Source organism: Eumetopias jubatus, unplaced genomic scaffold (assembly GCF_037043125.1).
Source record: "Eumetopias jubatus isolate StellerSeaLion01/CBP00866 unplaced genomic scaffold, mEumJub1_p1.0 scaffold_3, whole genome shotgun sequence".
Classification (NCBI taxonomy): domain Eukaryota; kingdom Metazoa; phylum Chordata; class Mammalia; order Carnivora; family Otariidae; genus Eumetopias; species Eumetopias jubatus.
Window position 1 is genome coordinate 43,226,631 of NW_028274809.1, and position 19,920 is coordinate 43,246,550.

The 19,920-nt window shown below is 38.9% G+C and overlaps 1 protein-coding gene and 1 long non-coding RNA gene across 5 annotated transcripts; one reads left to right on the forward strand and one right to left on the reverse strand.

The window, feature by feature from the left end:
- Window positions 1-485: 485 nt before the first annotated feature.
- NABP1 (nucleic acid binding protein 1) lies at window positions 486-11,562 on the reverse strand. 4 transcript variants are annotated; one of them, XM_028121243.2, is made up of 8 exons: window positions 10,927-11,562; window positions 10,483-10,621; window positions 7,461-7,532; window positions 5,721-5,796; window positions 5,236-5,302; window positions 3,891-4,022; window positions 3,637-3,699; window positions 486-1,660 (listed from the first exon to the last, which is right to left on the reverse strand). In XM_028121243.2, the coding sequence occupies exons 1-8, from the start codon at window positions 11,015-11,017 to the stop codon at window positions 1,509-1,511; spliced, it is 792 nt and encodes a 263-aa protein (XP_027977044.1). In that variant the 5' UTR covers window positions 11,018-11,562; the 3' UTR covers window positions 486-1,508. The 4 variants fall into 4 exon arrangements, with proteins under 4 accessions (XP_027977044.1, XP_027977054.1, XP_027977060.1 ...); XM_028121253.2 differs by lacking the exon at window positions 10,927-11,562 and adding an exon at window positions 6,892-6,993 and having other exon boundaries at window positions 5,721-6,221; window positions 10,483-10,535; XM_088021615.1 differs by having other exon boundaries at window positions 1,457-3,699.
- Window positions 11,563-11,829: 267 nt separating this feature from the next.
- On the forward strand, window positions 11,830-16,250 carry LOC114222782 (uncharacterized). The gene is made up of 3 exons (XR_003612017.2): window positions 11,830-11,967; window positions 13,082-13,193; window positions 15,637-16,250. It is a non-coding gene; the product is annotated as an uncharacterized LOC114222782 (long non-coding RNA).
- Window positions 16,251-19,920: the final 3,670 nt, after the last annotated feature.

Consider the following 19,920-nt stretch of genomic DNA (forward strand, 5'->3'; position numbering starts at 1 on the left):
TAGGTTACTTACCAAGGCCTTTCAAAAGGTTTAAATGTCTACCAAACTTGTTAAAATGTTCATTCTGCTGCATCACACTAATTATCTCATAGTGGTAGAGCCCTTAGGAACATCTTTGGGTCTAATGTTCTTAATGAGAAAAGTGCTAAGTAGATGGCTTATTAGGGACAGCCTGTGGACTTGGTTTTCTCTAGTCTGTTTCTTAGTTTGTGATCTGTGCTTTGAGAAACATCATTAGACCCTTTTAGTCCAGAAACCTGGAGTGATGTGGTTAGAGTATTTAGACACAAAGTCTGGTATATCCCTAATAAAGCAAAGGAATTGGGAGAAAAGCTGAATATGCCTGGAAAGTAAAATGTTTTCCTAAGCTTCTCTCTCAGGACCTAACAACATACCATTCACAACAGTGCTATTTTCCAAAGGTCACAATTAGATTTCCTCAGAAGCATACCTTAACTGTTAATCATTACAACGACTTCATGAAATGTGGGAGTGTTGCATTACCCTAACATTTAATCATTGGCTGAAGCCTGGTTTTCACCACAGCCAAGTACATCTGCCTTTACCCCTCATATAACCAACCCCCTTTTCTACTAGAAATGTGAAAACTCTCATCAGATGGGAAATTAAACAAAGAAAAGGCAAAACAGATTTTTATAAAAGCCATCATAGGCCAAGTAATCCCCAGAAGCAGCCTAGAAGCAAAACAGACTGACGCTGGGGAAGCACTCCATGTTGATACTGCTTTCCCATGGTTTCCAAGGTTTGTTGTCTGGAGAACCTTTCCAAATACATGAAAGAAAAGGATCTTAAGAGTCACGGGAGCCTAAAGTTGCTTGGAGCAAACAGTAATTACTTTCGTAACAGAAAAGGGAAGTCATTTCAGTAACTGGAATGCCAGATCTATGTAAACTTAAAATTGCCATTGTGTCTTCGGACTGATGTAGAACACAGCCAGTGTGGACCTCTGAGAACACTTTGTAGGGCCAGGTAACCAGCTTCCTCCTTTACACGTTCTCATAATTACAACTTTTTTTTTTTTTTTTAATAACCTCACATCTATTTGTTCTCAGCATCATCCCTTTGGCATTATTACTCAACCCAGCAAATGAAACATTCTTTTAAAATGTTAAATAATAAAAATACAAGTGACAAGGATTCAGTACTACAAATATTCAGGGCATCAAGTTAAACTGTCCTCAAAGTTAAAGCAGATTACTAAAAAAAAAAAAAAAAAAAAAAAACAGGAACAAAGCAAAAAAGAGGTGGTATATATAGGAAAACCTGTATAAATGCCTTTGGGAAAGCACAGTGCAACCCTTCACTATTACACATCATCCTCTGGCCTTATGAGGTTCATCTTCCCATCTCTGTCTTGTAGCCACTACCCAAAAATCTGGCTGATGAGACTTCAAACCACTTCAGAACTGTTTTGGAGAAATGAAATGGGACCCAATTCTAGTAGGCATGTATTTCTATACTAAATGGTTTTTGTTTTTGGTAGGTGTTTAGACATTTAAAAATTCACAGGTGAAAGCACCAGGAAAGAGGAAGGTAGAAAACTTTCTTCCTCTTCTTGATGAGTACTGTCCAAGCAGACTGGTAGGGCAAATATTCATTATGAACTGTAATTCACTTTGCTTTGGTTTTGGAGGCTTCCCTTAAGAAAAAAGAGATTTGTTAATAAATGATAACACAGAACAACAAGATTAAATTATTGAGGCAAATGTCAATTACGAAAGTTAATAGCATAGATCGTTCTCTATTTAATCTCAATATGTTAAAGGGTAACAGTATTTCCACACCTAATGCTGCATTTTTTTCTATTCTTAGGTATGATTAGACGACAAACATTTGACTGCCTATTATGTGCCAGAAATCATCCTAATCACTTACATGGAAAATCTTCAGTAATTCTCTAAAGGGATATTACTTACTTGTTTTTATAGTTGTGGAACTTAAGGCTTATAGAGGTTTTATGCGTAATAATTTATCCAACATCACAGGTGAGGAGATAATGGGTCAGGACTGGAAGCTCAGCTATCCCTACCTGATAGTTTACTTTTCTGAAACTCCAAAATTCTTTCTTTTAAAATCATCTTTAACACCATATTCTCCCACAAATAACTAACAGTATTATTGCTCCTACCTCTAGATTTAAATAAAAATTTATATGCTAATTTTTAGTATTTTTTTTACTCCAAACATCTGTAATTTTGTATCTTAAAAAAATATTAGTCACAAAGCCTAATCCACTATAATCATGAGTTAAGAATAAAAGAAAAACGTCTTTCTAGAATATATAAACCCCAGTTACCAAAGTACTATGAACCATGAATAAGCTCCTTGAGATTACTCATCACCTACCCCTTAACTCTCCACTATGTCTAATATACAGTGTGTCACGGAAATTTGTTAGATACACTGAATTGAAGCAAATGAATATTCTGGCACCAACCTTCGTATTCAAAGGCTTTGGAGTTTTTAGAAAACAGAGTCTACTTAAATTATTTTGTGATTTAAGGTAGGGACAAGAAGCGACAAATATAGAGCTAAGCAGTCGCCGGGTTGAAGTAATCATTACAACTACAGTAAAATTTACTGGCTCTCCACTGTAAAGCATTGAAAGAGCAAAAATAAGGGAGGTCCATTAATATTAATGCAAGTTTTATTCGAGATAATATTGAAGAACTGAATTCTAACAAAGGAAAAATTTACCAGTTATCCACTCTATAGTAAAAAGTGGAACTGGGGACCATTTATAACACAAATAAATTCTACCTTTACATTTCTGAATAAAGCTGTATTCACTTCTTAGAGAGAGCCATTTAACTTTTGCTGATAAGGCTTTGTGAATTGTGTTCAGAAACTCTGACAATACTCACATATACACACTCTTCAAATAAGCTAAGTACCTAGGATTTTCACTCCAGGATGAGTTTCTACAAGTACCTAGGACACTCTAACTTAAGACTGCATATTTCTACATGAATTCAATTTGAATTGCCTTCATCTTTATGTACCACAATTTTTTAAAATAATTAGATCAATGTTTATTATGACTTTTTAACTCCCTCAAATTATACTTTAATATTTGACATGGTAGTTTCAAAAAATAAATATTCAAGGTCTCAGTTTTAAATTTCCCTTCAGTGTAAATGCACAAAGTTGACAACAAATATTAATAGGACTACCCTAAAATAAATGCAGCTTTCTTATAAAAATTACTTGTTATAATACAGTTCCCATTCTATTCTGTAATTCTAATAAAGAATATGTTCTTTTGGTAATAAAACAAGAGTTTAGAATGATTCAGTCCTTGGAAAATCTTAATGGCAGTCACTCAATGAAGAAGTCAATCATTCCTGGAGTCACAAACACTCAAAACCTGCTGTAATCATTGACTGAGTTTTTGTGGGGGTTTTTTGGTGGCTATTGCTTTAGTTGGCAATACCTGAATTTAAGACAAAAGAACATCTCCCACTAAGCCTTATTTTAAATATTACAAAATGTATAAGGAAGATAGACTCATAGAGGCTATAATGCTGATGTCTTAAGTAACTCACCCATGAAATGGGTGCATGTATTTTAGAGAATAACTGTAGAATTTTTTGCTCTAAAAATAAATGCCCCTACTTTTCAGAGTGTTCCCATTCTTCAAATTCTTCAACAGGAGACTTGAGCAGCTTAACAGTTTTGCTATAAAAACAAACCACTCTTGTTAACAAACCCAAAACATAAAAAGGAAACCGATAAAGGACATAGTTTTCACAGTTAATGATAAATAAAAGTGCAGTAAGTGTTCAAGTAGGGCGCGTAGTTTAAGAACTACATGTGAGTATTTGGCATAGGTCATCTTTTAAAGGCTCTCCGAGGGTCCCTGCCATTACTTATTGTGGTCATGACTGTTTGATTATTAGCTGTTCCTTGTAGCTGTGGATTTGTAGGTCCCCGGCCATTGCTTCTACCAGCATACGAAAACTGGCATCCCCTTGATTCTGGGCCAGTTTGAACCCCGTTTCCTAAAAAAGAATATAAAAATTCATCACCATTTTCAGACACTGATCTGTAGGAATACACCTATTTGGAGTTCTAACACATGCTTAAAAGTAGTATTAGAGAAAACAAATGCCTTTATTTTTAAACTACTGGAAAAAACTCAATGAGGGTTCTGCGTTTTTCCAAATGTTATGATTACTGTAAATATATTAACTTGATGCTGTATTAATATGGAAGGAGATATAGAACAGTTTGGGCAACAGAATGAGAAATTAGTAAAGAAAAACATAGATAATGCATTGCCTACATTTTAAGGGAGAAAGAAAAAAAGAAACGGTAAAATCGTGTATGAACACTGGCATTAGGTTCAAATATGGTTAATAATTCAAAATGGACAATGTAATTCTAATTTTTCAAAGGAAAAGACAGCAGTTTCCCATAATGTGATCATCACCAGCTGTGCCAAAACATGCAGCCACCAGGTCAAATAAAACTTCAGCCACCCTACTAAACTCCAATCTCAAAGCTCCTCCATTCTTTAAGAATAAAAACTTCAAAAGACTCAGCTGATAGAACCATTAACATGACATTTGAGAGTATTTGAAGGGTAAAGGCCAATCTTTTAAAGAGGCAGCTATCAGCATGTGAAAATTTAAGGTGAGCTATTAGTCTAAAGACAAAAGGCTTTTTTGGTGTGCCAAAATAACCAGTAATTCTGCATTGTTATAAATAATCACTAGATGACAGAAATTTTGTTAAAAAAAAAAAAAAATCAATGGAAAACCTACTCCACATCACTAAAACAGATTTCTTATTATCAGCCACTGTTTAAATATAGAATGTGCTCCGGGAGGTGGGTGGGGGAATGGGGGGAATGGGTGAAATGGGTGATGGAGATTAAGAGTACACTTATCTTGGTGAGCATGGACTAATACATGGAACTATACTGTATATGTGACACTAATAAAACACTATGTTAACTACACTGGAATTTAAATTAAACAGATAAATAAATACATGTGTATAAAAATGAGAAGAACGTGATCAATAAGTTAGCTTAAGAGAGTATCTGCTATTTAGAAAATCAGTTACTTGGGAATTCCCTGTTTACTAATAATAGCTCCCTTTTAGTGCTAATGTATGCCTAAAGATAGTTTTCTTCTAAATCTTTTATAAGATATATTCACTTAATTCTTAACACCTGATCAGAAATATGCAAAAAAAAAAAAATCTTACCCACTGGTCCAAATGTACCTGTACCCATATTATTATTCATGGAATTATTCTTCTGTTCATTGTGTGCCTAAAAAATATGTTTTTAATTTAACCAATTGAAGATTAAAAAAAAACATTATTATAACATGTTATATCCATTCTTTGTTTTTTTTAACAAATTTTTAAAAGATTTATCCAAGTCCATTCAATGTTACTATTCAGGAATGTTTCCCAAACCTTTCATAGCTTCTGTTATATCTTACTGTGTTTTCCTGATTATTACCCCTACTCCTCAAAGTGCTCAATGGCACATATATTTAATATATAACACTAAAGATATATAATAGACTCACAAAATACACAGGATGTAAATGACTTTATATTCTTTTTAAAACTGTCCTCATGATCCTCCGGGTATGACAGGGTTGGATACCTAGCCAAAGAATTATAGTGCCTACTCAGAATTAGTCTAATCATAAAAAAGACTATACATTTGGATTAATTACCCCTCTGCTCTGTTGTCCTCGATAATCTGGGTTGGGTTCACTGAAATTTGGCACTTCTGAATAAACCATACAAAATCTGAAAGAAAATAAAGCACAAGTTAAATGACTCCTAAAATAATCAGCCTTTTTTTTATATAACATGCGTAACTTATAGGAATGAAGAATTTAGGTGTCAAATGAATTAACTAAAAAGCAAGATGCTATTTATACAACAAAAACTTCCTAAATGCTATGTTCCATAAAAACAAAGAACTCTAAGATATTCAACAGCCTACAATGTATAAAACATTCTATTTTTTATTTTAGTTCTTCTGTATCGCAAAAACAAATCATGTCAAAGATCAAGGACACAGAAACACATCTCTGTGCTGTTTTTCCAATAGGCTGATGCCACTGGACCATGCTTAGGGTTCCAGAGTGGTTTTTCCAGCAGTGGTGATGGATTTGCACTGATCCATTCACACACTCCCATCCAGGCCCTTTTGACCAATCACTGTGAATCTGCAAAGATAATCATTCAAGGTTAAGAGTGGATTTTGCAGGTATGTATAAAGACATGTTGCTGTTAAGACAACAGTTTATCCCAATGCTTCTTGTAAGTTGACTATGGCATATATTAATATTACATACACACAAGCATTTACTTAGCTCCTCACCCCATAAATAAATTAAAATCAGTTTTTGTGTATCTTAGACTGACCCTGACAAAGCCAAGTCACTACGAATTGAGTGACCTCCAGTGGTTCTTCACATAACTGACCTCTTTTTCTATATACATGCAGGTCAGGAAAAAAATCCTTAATCTTTTGATGATATTGACGCTAAGAGCTTTCGTAACATGTTGCTCTACTACTACTCTAAAAACAAACATAAGTAAATAATTTTCTTCCTAGCAAAAGCAAAGTGTTACCAGTTTCTGATCTTTAAAAGCTAGCAAGATTATCTTTTCCAAAAAAGAATTTTATCCCTGCGGTGTAGAAGAACATCCCCCCCCTTTTTTTTGTGGTGCCATGTGTGGCTTCTCTCTCTTCAAATATCCTCCAATTTGATGGGCATTAAGTAGATGTCTAAACATTAACCAAACAGAATGGACTAATGATTTGGCTCATTGCCAACACAATACTTTGTGAAGATATCCCAAATGTCTAGGCTACTATGGAGGCTGAATTACCTTTACACCCCTAGAGAGGATGGTTCCTCCAAGTCAGGGTGGAGATTACCAGGGTAGTAGTGTATGGAAGCTCGCATTGTGGCTGCCTCTACGGCACCTAGACTGTGGATAAATACAGGACTTCAATGGTCATTGCTGCAAGTCCTTTTACCATGAGTACATATTCACCCATCAACAAAAAAAGAAAATTTAAACTGTTGGCCTGAAACCTGGCTTCTTACCTAGCTTCTCTGGCAATTCACTAGAAGACAGAACCTATTTAAAATGGCACTGTGACACCTGAAAGATGCATGTTCCCAAAGCCTACAGAAATGGCCCCACTGGGGCTCATCTCAAGTGCAACTTCATGCTCTTCACCAGGGAAAACTGACATTCTCAACCAGAGGAATCAGTACAGATGGCTGTTAAACTGGTACATACGTGTAAAGTTGTTTTTACAGTGAAGCTGTTGAAGGCATTCAGTTTACCAGTCCAGAAAAGCCAAGAAGTTTATAGTTTATACATACCAGTTATTCTGTAGATATTACATGTAATTTATTCAATTATAGGAAATGCACTTTAATACTTACTCCCCAATTTTTTGAAGTTCTCCACCCCTTCCAGTATACAGTGTCAAACAACCTTTCCACATGGATGCGTACCTAGAAAGAAAAACATCCATTCTGTAGAAATACATGTATTTCCTACTTAAGTAAAACTTTACACTGTGCTTTTTGTATTGGGATATAGATGGAGATCAAACTCTGTGAATACAGTAGTAAATCAAATACAATTAATCTAATTTTGAGTAACTTGTTACTTACAAAGGAACAGTACAAAGAAAACTCTACTGCCAAATTTTGACATGATTATCTAAACTATAAATAACCCTAGAAAATAGAAAGTCTTTTTGCAAAACAAGCATTGTTATACTCCAAAAATCATATCTTTAGTCAATTAACAAAAGAACTTTCAATTGAAGAAATTCAGGCAGAAATTATTTTTCAATCACAGAATATATAAAATCAACACCAAGTGTTTACTTTTATACTCATTTACTTGGTCTACTCAGATTATCAATATAAGTTTTCCCTTTGCCTTCATAAAACACATAGGATTCACAAGCTACTGAAAATTTGGTAAAATTTAATCAAGGGCCTAAAAAAACAATCACAAATCTCACCTATCTGCCTTTCCAAACCTGCAATTTTTAGCATCAACTTGGCTGAACAGATTATTTACTCTGACCATCTCAATGTAGACAGCATCATTAAATATTCCTACACAAAAATCTAATAAAAATGTAAATTAAACATTGTAAAATCAGTCCAAGGTTTGGTTTTCAGTGGTTCTCTATACAACTACTATGGTAACTTTAGACTTAGAATGATAAATTACAGGGACGCCTGGGTGGCTTAGTCGGTTAAGCGTCTGCCTTCAGCTCAGGTCATGATCCCAGGGTTCTGGGATCGAGTCCCGAGTCCCCCATTGGGCTCCTTCCTCAGTGGGGAGCCTGCTTCTCCCTCTACCAGCCATGGTCCCTGCTTGTGAGCTCTGACAAATAAAGAAAACCTTAAAAAAAAAAAAAAATGAGGGGGGCCTGGGTGGCTCAGTCGTTGAGCGTCTGCCTTCAGCTCGGGTCATGATCCCGGAATCCTGGGATCAAGCCCCGCGTCGGGCTCCCTGCTCCGCGGGAAGCCTGCTTCTCCCTCTCCTCCTGCTTGTGTTCCCGTTCTGTCTCTCTAATAAATAAATAAAATATTTTTTAAATGATAAATCATAACTAAATATTGTTAACTAAGTACAGTTATAGCTCATTTTTTAACATAGGTTAATAAATACTAGTTAGTTCCACATTATACAGTCCTCATTAGTAAGGGTAATTCATTAAAGACTCCAGCACTCTTACGCTATACGCTAAGCAGAAGAAAAATGGTGCACTAATATTTCACCTTAGTAACGTAAAAGTTAATGCATGTTGAGAAAAAATTTGAAGTTACAACACGTAAACATTTAACCTGTACTTGTTTCAGGAATGAGATCAATAGCAGGGTTTTCTGATAAACATATCAATATTCAAATTACCATTATTTAGATGTACACCTTTCTTCAAAAACTACTTTTCTTAGATACAACCAGAACTGAAGGGCCTTACAATAGGCCAGACTCCGCTAGATATGTTATTTTAGTAAGTAAGGTATAATTATTCCCATTTTACAAAAGAGGAAGTTACAGAAGTATAAAAACCTCAAGGTCACACTGAAGTTACAAAATGGTGGAGTTTCTTTAGTTTTGAATTTTCCTTTAAATTATATTCCTTGAAATTCTATAAATCCTATATGGATCTTGATTTTAGTTTTTCCACAAACTTTTTGATGGACATACCTATACATTTTCCATTGACTACAAAATATGAATTATTTGAAATGAGCTGCTGTTTACACTGTATAAAATACTTTTAATCACTGGATGAGAAATACTTTGGCAGCCAAAAAAATTTTAATTATGCTAATCCTCGCCACACCCTCATAGGCAGGAATTTTCTTTGGTGTAAGCTACAGATACGGAAGTTTGAAAGACACAATTAGTGTCATAATGAGTCACTGCATGAGAATAAAATGTCTATGTTCTGACTCTCACTTCCTTCTTTGATGATACTCTCTGCCTCACTTCCTGAAGATGTTGTAAGGCCTGGAAGGTATTATCAAAGGGCTCTAACTAACCTCCTCCATTCAGGGTAATCCAATACTTCTCTGAGATTCTATTTACTATGCCAACATCAATATCCACCCACTTTTCCTATAGTTGTGACCAAAAAATTATTACAATTCTATTGACCACAGAACTTCCAAAATCCATCTCAGGACCCTTTTCTGGCCTTTTATCTTCCTAATTTAAACATGTGGTAAAATTTTAAAGGCAGTTGAATTACCAACCAAAAAAAAAGGTTGTGCTAAATTATTTCTAAAAGCCAATCTGCCAACTGACTCTTTTGGATGGGAGGTATCTTAGACATCTTCCTGCCAAATATTTTCTGCATATCATTCTGGTTTTTGTACTACACTGACCTTATAGCAGTAGGCCCAGGAAATTATTTTCCAGAATGTGCCTTCCAGATATTCTAAACTTCCTTCTTAACTTTCACATTCAAGTACAAATTTGACATACCACAAAAACTGCTAAATTGTCCAACTACAATCTTATGTCCTGTCTAAATAAAATACTGGCAGGATTTGAAAAGGGGGAAAGGTTGGAAAAGAACTGACAACTGTATTAAATAATTTATGAAAAAAATAAATAGTATGGAGTATGCTAATTTTATCAATCTACAAAAAACACTCAGTAATCCCAAAACAGTACAATCTACCTAACCTGTAAACTGAGGGGGAGTGGGTTAGATTCCCCGGTGAAACTGAGCGCTTTTTCTGGCAAGGGTGTTATATCCCAAAGCTGTCCACTGTCCAAAATTAACACCCAAGGGGCTCAAAACTCCCTGGAGGCCCACAGAAAAAGATACGGAACTCCAGAACTTGCCAAGATTCCCCAGCCAATGATTCTGCAGTCTGTTACTTAGGAAGCCTTCTCCCTCCTCCCCCTTTGGTGCACACCTACCCTCTGGTCAACCGAATAATATCCCCTGGCTGTATAAGACCTCCGATTTCATCCCACACGGAAATAGTGATGCTGCCCGTTTTATCTGCTACTTTGCATGATCTCACTTCATGGCCGTCTTTGGTTTTGGTCACGCGTCCTGTAAAGATTTAAAAATCACAAGGGGGGGGGAAGAGGTGTATTAATGAGGACTTCCAGAAAGGCTCTTAACTCCTCCTCCGGGATCATAACGCAGTGGAAAGGTGGAAAGAGGTCGAGCCCCGGGTTTTCGCCGCAGGTTGTATCCGAGCCCCGGAGGGGGCCACCGGGGCCACGTGGAAGGGGGGGAGGGGAGGGGGAAACGAAGAGGAGGAGGAGGGGAGCCCCAGGCTTGCAGCGGCGGCGCCCTTCCCTCCTGCCCCAGAACGCAAGGGGGCAGAGGGGTGGGCTGCAGACCCCACTTACCTATCTCCAGGACAATAAAGACGACATTTAAGTTTTTCAGTCCGGGCTTAATATCTTTTATAAAAAGAGGTGGGTCGTTGACCCCATTCATATTGAGGCAGGTGCGGCTACGGATGCGAAGACGCGGGTGGGCAGGGAGTGGGACAAAGGCTCCCACCCTCCCGGGCAAGGGCGAGGGCGCAGGGGAGACTCTGGGCGGGGGTGGCGAAGAGAACGGGCAGAAAGCGGTTAGTCAGGGATCAAGGAAACCAGCCCAGACGGCACTGAGTCCAAAAAAAGAAGGGGGAAAAAAAGCTCACAAGTTTAAAAGGAAAAAAAGACGAACCAATCCGCACACAAACCCCGCTCCCAACGGGGCGACAGTAAGGCAAGCGTGCGAACTGAACTGCCCCCCTCTTTTGGATAAAAGGCGGGGAAAAAAAGCAGCGAGGGGACGTCTCTGCCCTGAGTCCCCCTCACACTCACCACACACACACACACATACACACACACACACACACAGACACACGCGGGCGCGCGCCCAGTCTGTCCCAGCCTTCGGGAAGGGACAGACTGTGACAGCGAACCCGGTGCGGAGACCTAGCAACCACACACTCTGCGTCCCAAACAGCAACTGCTGAGCGCACCCGCGCGCCGGCTAGACGCCCAACCCCGGCCGCCCCTCCCCTTATGACGTCAGGTGGCGTCGGCACGCCCGTCGCCGGGCTCGCGGGGGTTGTAGGAAGGGAAGCGAGGGGTCCGGAACCGGCCGGCGTCGCCCGCGCAGCCTCCCTCGCTCCTCGCCGGCTGTCAGCTCGAGCCCCGCCCCCTCAGCCTTCCAATGGGCTCTCGGCCCCGCCCTGCCCGTCCCCCGCTTCCGCCGTCGCTGCGCCGCGTCCCCTTTGCCCTGTAATTTTCCTTTTGCCGGCTTCTAGTCCTCGCTGTGCTGCATTAGGTTGTTCTTGCTCTTTTCTCGCTCAGAGTTCAGCCCTCCACCCGAGCCCTTTAATCCCTTTGTCCCCGCGGTTACAAGGAACAGTGGCTGTGTTTAGGACCCAATGGGTACGTTAAAAAAAAGTGTGCCGTTGAATACAGGTTTAGGCCGGGGTGGCTGGTGGGGATGGAAGGAAAAAAAAACAGTCGGGGATGGGTCCTCATTCCTAAAGCTGGAATTTTAGCCCAAGAAGGGAACTGTAAATCAACTTAACCACTTCTTTTTAAGCATATTTAAATTGAGGTCCGGAAGGGTGGGGTAGTTTGCTGAAGGTCAACCAGGAACTTGTGAGCAAGCAGGACTTCAGCACAAATCATCTGACCGGCTCTTGCACTTTTCACTCTAATACTAGGCAGGTAGATAGTAGTTAAATTCCTTTACAAATTTATTTTTCCTTACCCTTTCCTTCTCACATTATATCCCTTTCCCAATTTTCTCTATCCTTTTTTTAATGGGCAAATTTTTAGAGCAGTTTTGGATTCATAGCAAAACTTAAGAGTACAGAGATTTACCGTATATCCCCACTCCCACACATTCCTAGCCTCTCCCATTATCAGTATCCCCTCCCCCCCCCAGAGTGGTACATTTGTTACAGCTGATGAACCTACGTTAACACATCATTATGGCACACAGTTTATAGTTTACCTTAGGGCCCACTCTTGGTGTTGTATGTTTTATGGGTTTGGACAAATGTGTGATGACTTGTATCTACCATTATAGTGTCATACAGAGTAGTTTCACTGCCCTAAAAATCTGTGTGCCACCTATGCATCCTTCCCTCTGTCCTAACCCCTGGCAACCACTGATCTTTTTACTGTCTCCATAGTTTTGACTTTTCCAAAAAAAAAAAAAAAAAGAAAGTTTTCTTTATCTCTACCTCATGTAGTGAAAAGGGGCGTGTCCTCTAGAAACAAACCTGGGCTCGGACACCTTACGGTGTGACCTTTAAGACACTTAAGCTTTGTAGTCATAATTTAATAATCTGGAAAATAAAAGGATGCCCGCCTCAGAGAATTACATAGGATCAGAGATAATTGTCTGACTAGTGCCTAGGAAATAATACATATTGCCCCTATTTTTTATTATTAAGGAAGAGAAAAACAATAATAGCTTAAACTGTGATTACTTAATCCTTTCAACAATCCTATGTGGTGACTGCTAATTTTTATCCCCATTTCACAGATGATGAAACTCACCAGAGACCACATTGCTAGAGAATGGCTAAACTCGGTTTTGAATCTAGGCAATCTTGACAACCACCCACCCCCCCCACCCAGAGCCCTCCAGCTTAAAGGTAATTTTTTTAGACTTAAATTGCAGTGGTAGAATTAAACGTTTTAGCAGTAAAATATATTTGTAGGGCTTTAAAGAATCATCCAATTAATTTTGTGATGGTAACAGAAATGTTGAGAAGAGTCAGAGAATTTGCATGGCAGAAGCCTTAATTTTTTCTTGATTCCTAACAGTATTTTTAGATCAACCACCACTTCCCAAACATCTGCAAAGAAGTGGCATAGATATAATACAGCCTGAGAAGAGTTTCAGAGATAACCACATAAGCAGGAGAGACAAGACATTCTTAAGGAAGCAGAAGCTTCCAATTCATGGACAAATAAGGCCCAGAGAGCCAAAAACACTGATGTAATGCTGGGAAGTAGTGTAAAATAATATTATAAATATGATTTCAACATCAAATAAAACAAATGATGAAGCGTGTCAGTCAATGGCAGAACCACATCCAACCTCAGGGCTCCCAAAGACTCCCACTTAAGATCAGAAGTTCTGATTCTACCAAGTTTATCTAGCAGCACTTGTTGCTTCGTTTAGATTTTCCTCAAAGCTATATTCTTCAACACGGGCAAAAACATTCTCACAGAAGCAATATTTAACCAACTGAGCCACCCAGGCATCCCTCACAAAAGAAATATTTAAATCAGACCTTTTTTTTTATTATTTAAAGATTTGACGAGATCGTAAAAAGATTAGCAAAGATAGGAGACCAATTAAGAATGTTGAGCACAATTGTGGCCAAGAGTTTGGACACAAAGCAGGTTGGCCACTCCTTGCACCGTCAATCATTTGTTCCCAGAAAGGAGATTAGAGAGGGCTGCTCAGACTTATTTTACTGACATTTATAAAGAGGAACCAGGAAACCAAGCCCCACAAAAGCAGAAGCTGATGCTCAGCAGCCCAGCCCTGCCCTAACCCCATAGGAGAGAACTCAGGCAAACATCTACTTCCTCCCCTACTAAGTCAGCTGTTCTCAGAAAGGAAATGGCAACCAAGTGCTTTCTCACTCACCAAAACTAAAGACAACCTTGAAAAACAAAATGGTGTGGACAGTGCAGGAACTCTTCAATCCAGACCAGTTGGTTTCAACTAACCCCAATCACTCCTCAAGGGTGGTGGTCAATAAAAAGAGAAAGGAGATGTCTAGAAAAGCAACTGTTGCCCCTCAATCATTCCTAATATACAATTCAGCAAAATAAACAAAGAGATCCCCGCTCACTAGGCCCAGCCAGTTAGGTCATAATGATTATACTGCTGATTCTTTACTACATTCACAAGATTACTTCATGGTCTTCCTTCTAAGACTGTTGTTCTTCAAGCCTTCCTCATTTTCAGAGACCAAACATAAACCTATGAGGTAATGAGAGAATTATGGCCAGAACCTCAATGTCACTATCCTGTGTGAAAAAAAAAGTTTAGCGAGATCCAGTACACTAAGAAGAGTATCCATTAGAATCCTAGACATAAGGGTCTGGTTATCTGCGTCCTCACTGATAAAGGTTTTCCCGTAAATTTTGCCACCATCCACAACCATGCTCACTGCCACGTTCTGGTTTCTGGGATCACAAAAATCATTTTCACTTTTGTGGCACTATCCATCTATTCAAAACTATTACAACATCAGTTAAATAGCTGACCCAAGTTCTTTTTGAAACTAAACATCTTGTGTGGTGAAATTAACAATAAAAAATTAACAAGAACTACAGTGTTCTCACATTACAGAGGTAATCTACTTTGTAACATAATTGGCTAGGTCAAAAAGAAATGGCCTTTTCTTAATCTTCTTAAAAAGATTTAACCAAAAGACTCATAGGTAATGTTTAGTAATATTTGCAACATAGCCACACAAATCATCCCTATAATGATAAATGCTAATACACACTGAGCCTTTGCTATGTGCCAGGCATTTTATACTTATAAGCACCTGATACTTATTAATATATTATTGAATAATTAATATTTTGGAAGTGAATTTTCTCATTTTATGGTAAGTTACAGAGCTGGGATTTAAAACCAAGTGTTAACATGAAATAACTTTTTCTATAAAACGGGCTATTTGCACTTACAAGTGCACTTTGGTTATCCTAGTGGGTAATTGGATTTTTTTGACAGCTTTGTAGTTCACAGTGATAAGTGCAACACCAGGTTATTTAATCCCTAATGTCTAATTGTGGTGGGGGCAGTGAAGTCCGCTGGTGAGGAATAACTTTGTAGTTTCTCTTGGGAAGAAATGCATCCCTAAGTAGGTTAATTCAGCTCAGCTACATTATCTTTTTAATGATAGTGTGAAGAACTTTGGTTTCTGTGTTCTAAAAACTTTCTTTCAAGTGCACCATACATCTAACTAGCTGCCTGAATTTATTGTTTATTCAGCTGAGAAAACAAAATATTAGTGGCAACTAAACTAACTCAGAATGAATAAAACAAAATTATCTCTTTATTGGCAGATTTATCTCATTGGAGTATGTATCATAATCATCATACTTAAAGAGATATTGTAGAGAAGGCTATAAATCACACGTCCAGAGAGCTGACCCAAGTTCTATAGGGTCAGAAGTCCTTTCCATACTGTGTGTCTAGATGATGAAAAAGAGTTACTTGCTCTGTTTGCTGATGTTTCTCATTGTCCTATGTTGCTATAGAGGGAGTGTTCATGTGCCACCCCAAATTCCTGTGTTGTAATCTAATCCCCAATGTAAAGTGGAATTTGGAGATAGGGCCTTTGAAAAGTGATTAGATAAGAAGGTGGAGCCCTCTTGCATGGGATTGGTGCCCTTAGGAAAGAGACCCCAGGAGCTCCCTCACCCCTTCTGCCATTAGAGGACACAAAGAAGACAGACATCAGTGAACCAGGAAGCAGGCCCTCATCAGACACCGAATCTGCCAGTGCCTTGACCTTGGACTTCCCAGTCTCCAAAGAAGTGAGAAATAAATTTCTGTTGTTGATAAGCCACCCAATCAATGGTATTCTGTTAAAACAGCCCAAGTAGGCTAAGACCATATGTAAAAATAAATAAATCAGTGATAATTTTAAAAACCAATTCTCGGGCGCCTGGGTGTCTCAGTTGTTAAGCGTCTGCCTTCGGCTCAGGTCATGGTCCCAGTGTCCTGGGATCGAGTCCCATATCGGGCTCCCCACTCAGCGGGAAGCCTGCTTCTCCCTCTCCCACCCCTTCTGCTAGTGTTCCCTCTCTCGCTGTGTCTCCCTCTATCAAATAAATAAATAAAATCTTTTAAAAATAAATAAATAAATAAATAAAAACCAATTCTCCTGCTTTCAAAATCCTGTTCCTTAATGTGCTCTAGTTGGCCCGACAAGAAGCATGTAACAGGTTCCACTAATGTCACGCCTGACTGGTGTCGCAGTGGAGGGCTTGGTGACTCTTTATGGAAGTTTTACTTATTCTCTTGGCTTCTCGATAGTAAAAATAAATATCTTTTCTTATTTTATAGCACTGTACAGCTTACACGCTTTCTCTCCTTTCACACACATGCAAGCACATACATATACCAATAAATCGCCTGGAAGAAACAGTTACTGCTTCCATACAAACCCCTCAGTAAGAGCATTTTCCATGTGAACATGTAGTGTCCCAGTTGGAAGAATGTTTACAGATAATGGACTCTAACCCCTTCTTTGTATGTGTGTGTATATACATATACGCCCAGAAATGTGAACAAGAGCACCACTACACCCCCTAATGAATTAAGGCTCTCAATAATAATCATTACAGGCTGCTAATATCATGACAAAAGGGACAACAGTCAAAACAATGAAATCAGAATCTCTAAAGGTGGAACTCAGCCATCAGTATATGCTAAAACCCCTCAGTGTACCACCAAATCAGAGCCACAACAGGTTAGAAGACACTTTTTTTTTTTTTCCAGAGCATTTTCTTTATTTTCCGCATACCTATTCTGGAACAGTATTTCCCTTACTCTAGCTTGGGAAATCCTGTACTGAGACAGGTTTCTAGAAGTGAAATTACTGAATGTATAGTTAAGAACTCTGACAGGTATTGTCAATTGACATTTCAGGAATTTTGAGAGACTTACACTCCCTCTTGCTCTTTGTATGTTCATTAAACATAGCTTATTAGTTTATTCAACAAATCTTTATTGAACAACTACAATGTGCCAGCACTGAGACTGCATCAGTAAAAAAAAAATAATAATACAAACAAAAGTCCCTAACTTCATGGAGCTTGCATCCTAATGGGAGTAGACAGAAACAATAGACAAAATACATAAAATTACATAGTATATTAGAGGGTGATGAATAGTATGTTGAAAAATGAAGCAAGGGATGGGGTAGGGATATAACAGGAATGACTACAGAGAGTGGGCAGGAAAAGTGATATTTGAATACAGATAAAAAAAGAGAGGAGGGAGCTATTGGAAAGGCTCAGGCTGCCTGCCTTTTTCCAGGCACAGTAAGCCGGCTGCTGTGACTGAAGCAGAGTGAGCAAGGACAAGGTGTAAAGGATGAGGATGGACAGGAGGACACCGAGTTTGACTCTGACACAGGACTTGGTTGGAACGTTTTGAGCAAAGCCCCAACTAGCTAATCAGACTTAAAAGGATCACTCTGACTGTGGGGTGAAGAACAAAAGGAGCAAGGGTGGAAGCAGGAAAAACAGTGAAAAGATTATTTTATTAATCCACTTGAGATACATTGTGGCTTGCACAAGAGGGGGAGCAGTGACATTGGTAAGATGTGATAAATATTTACATCCATTTTGAAGAGAGAGCCAACAGGTTTACTGTCTGGTTATAAGCAGAGTTTGGGAAAATGAGATGAATCAAATATGACTACTAGATTTTTGGTCTGAGCAACTGGAAAGAAGGTTTATCATTCACTGAAATGGTGAAGACTCCCAAGTGGAACAGCTGGGGGACTGTGGGAAGATCAGGAGGGCCATGTTAGACATGAAAAGCTGTGAGGCAGGAAGAACACAGGAAGGAGACTGGTGTCCTGGATGCCAGCTGAACTGAATGTTTCTGGAAAGAAGGGGTGATTGTTGTGTCAAATGCTGCTGATAGATCAGGCAAGATAAAACCCAGGGTTGATCATTAGGTTTAGCAAAAATGAAAGTCATGGCTGACTTTGACTGGAGTTGGTGGGGGTGAAAGCCTGAATGGATTGAGTCAAGAGATAATGCAAGTCGAGGAATTGGAAATGGTAAAACAAGTATACACAACTCCTTCGAGGGGGATCGCTGCAGAACAGAGCAGAGCAAAAGGGCGATAACTTAAGAGGAAAGTGGGACAAAAGAGTGTTTTTTTTAAGATTTTGTTTATTTATTTGACAGAGAGAGAGAGCACAAGCAGGGGGATTGGCAGGCAGAGGGAGAAGCAGGCTTCCCGCTGAGCAGGGAGCCCATTCTGGGACTGGATCCCAGGACCCTGGGATCATGACCTGAGCCGAAGGCAGACTCTTAACCAACTGAGCCACCCAGGTGTCCCAAAAGAGACTTTTTTTTTTTAAAGATTTTATTTATTTATTTGACAGAGAGAGCAAGAGCACAAGCAGGGGGAACAGCAGAGGGTGAGGGAGAAGCAGGCTCGCCGCCAAGCAGGGAGTCCAATGCAGGGGCTCGATCCCAGGACCCTGAGATCATGACCCAAGCTGAAGGCAGACGCTTAACCATCTGAGCCACCCAGGCGCCCCCCAAAAGAGACTTTTTTTAAGATGTGAAAAATAATGTCATGACTGTGGGCTGAAGAGAATGGTTCAGTAAATAGAGGGAATTTCTGGAGACACATCCTTGTCCTTGAGTAGGTGAGAGGGGGTGGGGTGGAAGTGAGAGACCCTGTGAAAGTGTTGATGGGAGCATAGAAGATTCTTCTGGAACAGGAGGGGAGATGTTAGTGGGTGGGATGACATGGTGGTGTGAGTATGTGGAAATCCTCTTCTGGTTGCTTGCTTGCTTGCTTGCTTGCTTTTTATTTCTTCCTATTTATTTAAATTCAGTTAGCCAACATATAGTGCATCATTAGTTTTTGATGTAGTGTTCAATGATTCATTAGTAGTGTATCCCAGTGGTCATCACATCACGTGCCCACCTTAATACTACTACTTTCTGAGTGAAATAAGCAAGATCATCCATTTAAAGTAAAGATGGGGAGAAGATGCTGGAAGTTTGAAGTGTGGAAGGGGGTATGAAATAGTTGTCAGGGAACGTGGGAGAGTGAGGGAACTAGGGAAATGTATTACAGTTTTACAACAGGACTAATTGCTCACTTGAAGGCAATTAATAGTAAATTTAGAGTTAGACCACTGCACACTTTTGTTTTTTAATTCAGACACATTCATCTGTGAAGGTTTGGGCACAGACTAGGCTGAGATTTGGATTTAACCAGTATTGGAGTTTTGCCAAGTGATAGCAACCCTGTTTTTTGTAATGTGTGTTGTATACATCTTTCCTGGTTTGTGATTTGCCTTCTCCTTTTGTCTCTGTTTCTTTGAACTACAGTAACTTTTATATGGTCAAATCTATTATCTTTTTCCTATGGCTTTTTGTATCTTTTTTTGTTTTGTTTTGTTTTGTTTTGTTTTGCTTGAGGGAGTCTTTCCTCAAGAAGGGAAGGTATAATCTTTCTTTTATACCTTCTCCAAATTTTTATGGTTGAATTTTTAACTCTTTATCTGATGTGTATGCTGTGATGCAAAGTTCTAATAAAATAGTCATCAAAATGTCCTCCTTCTCCACATTATTAAAGAAACAATT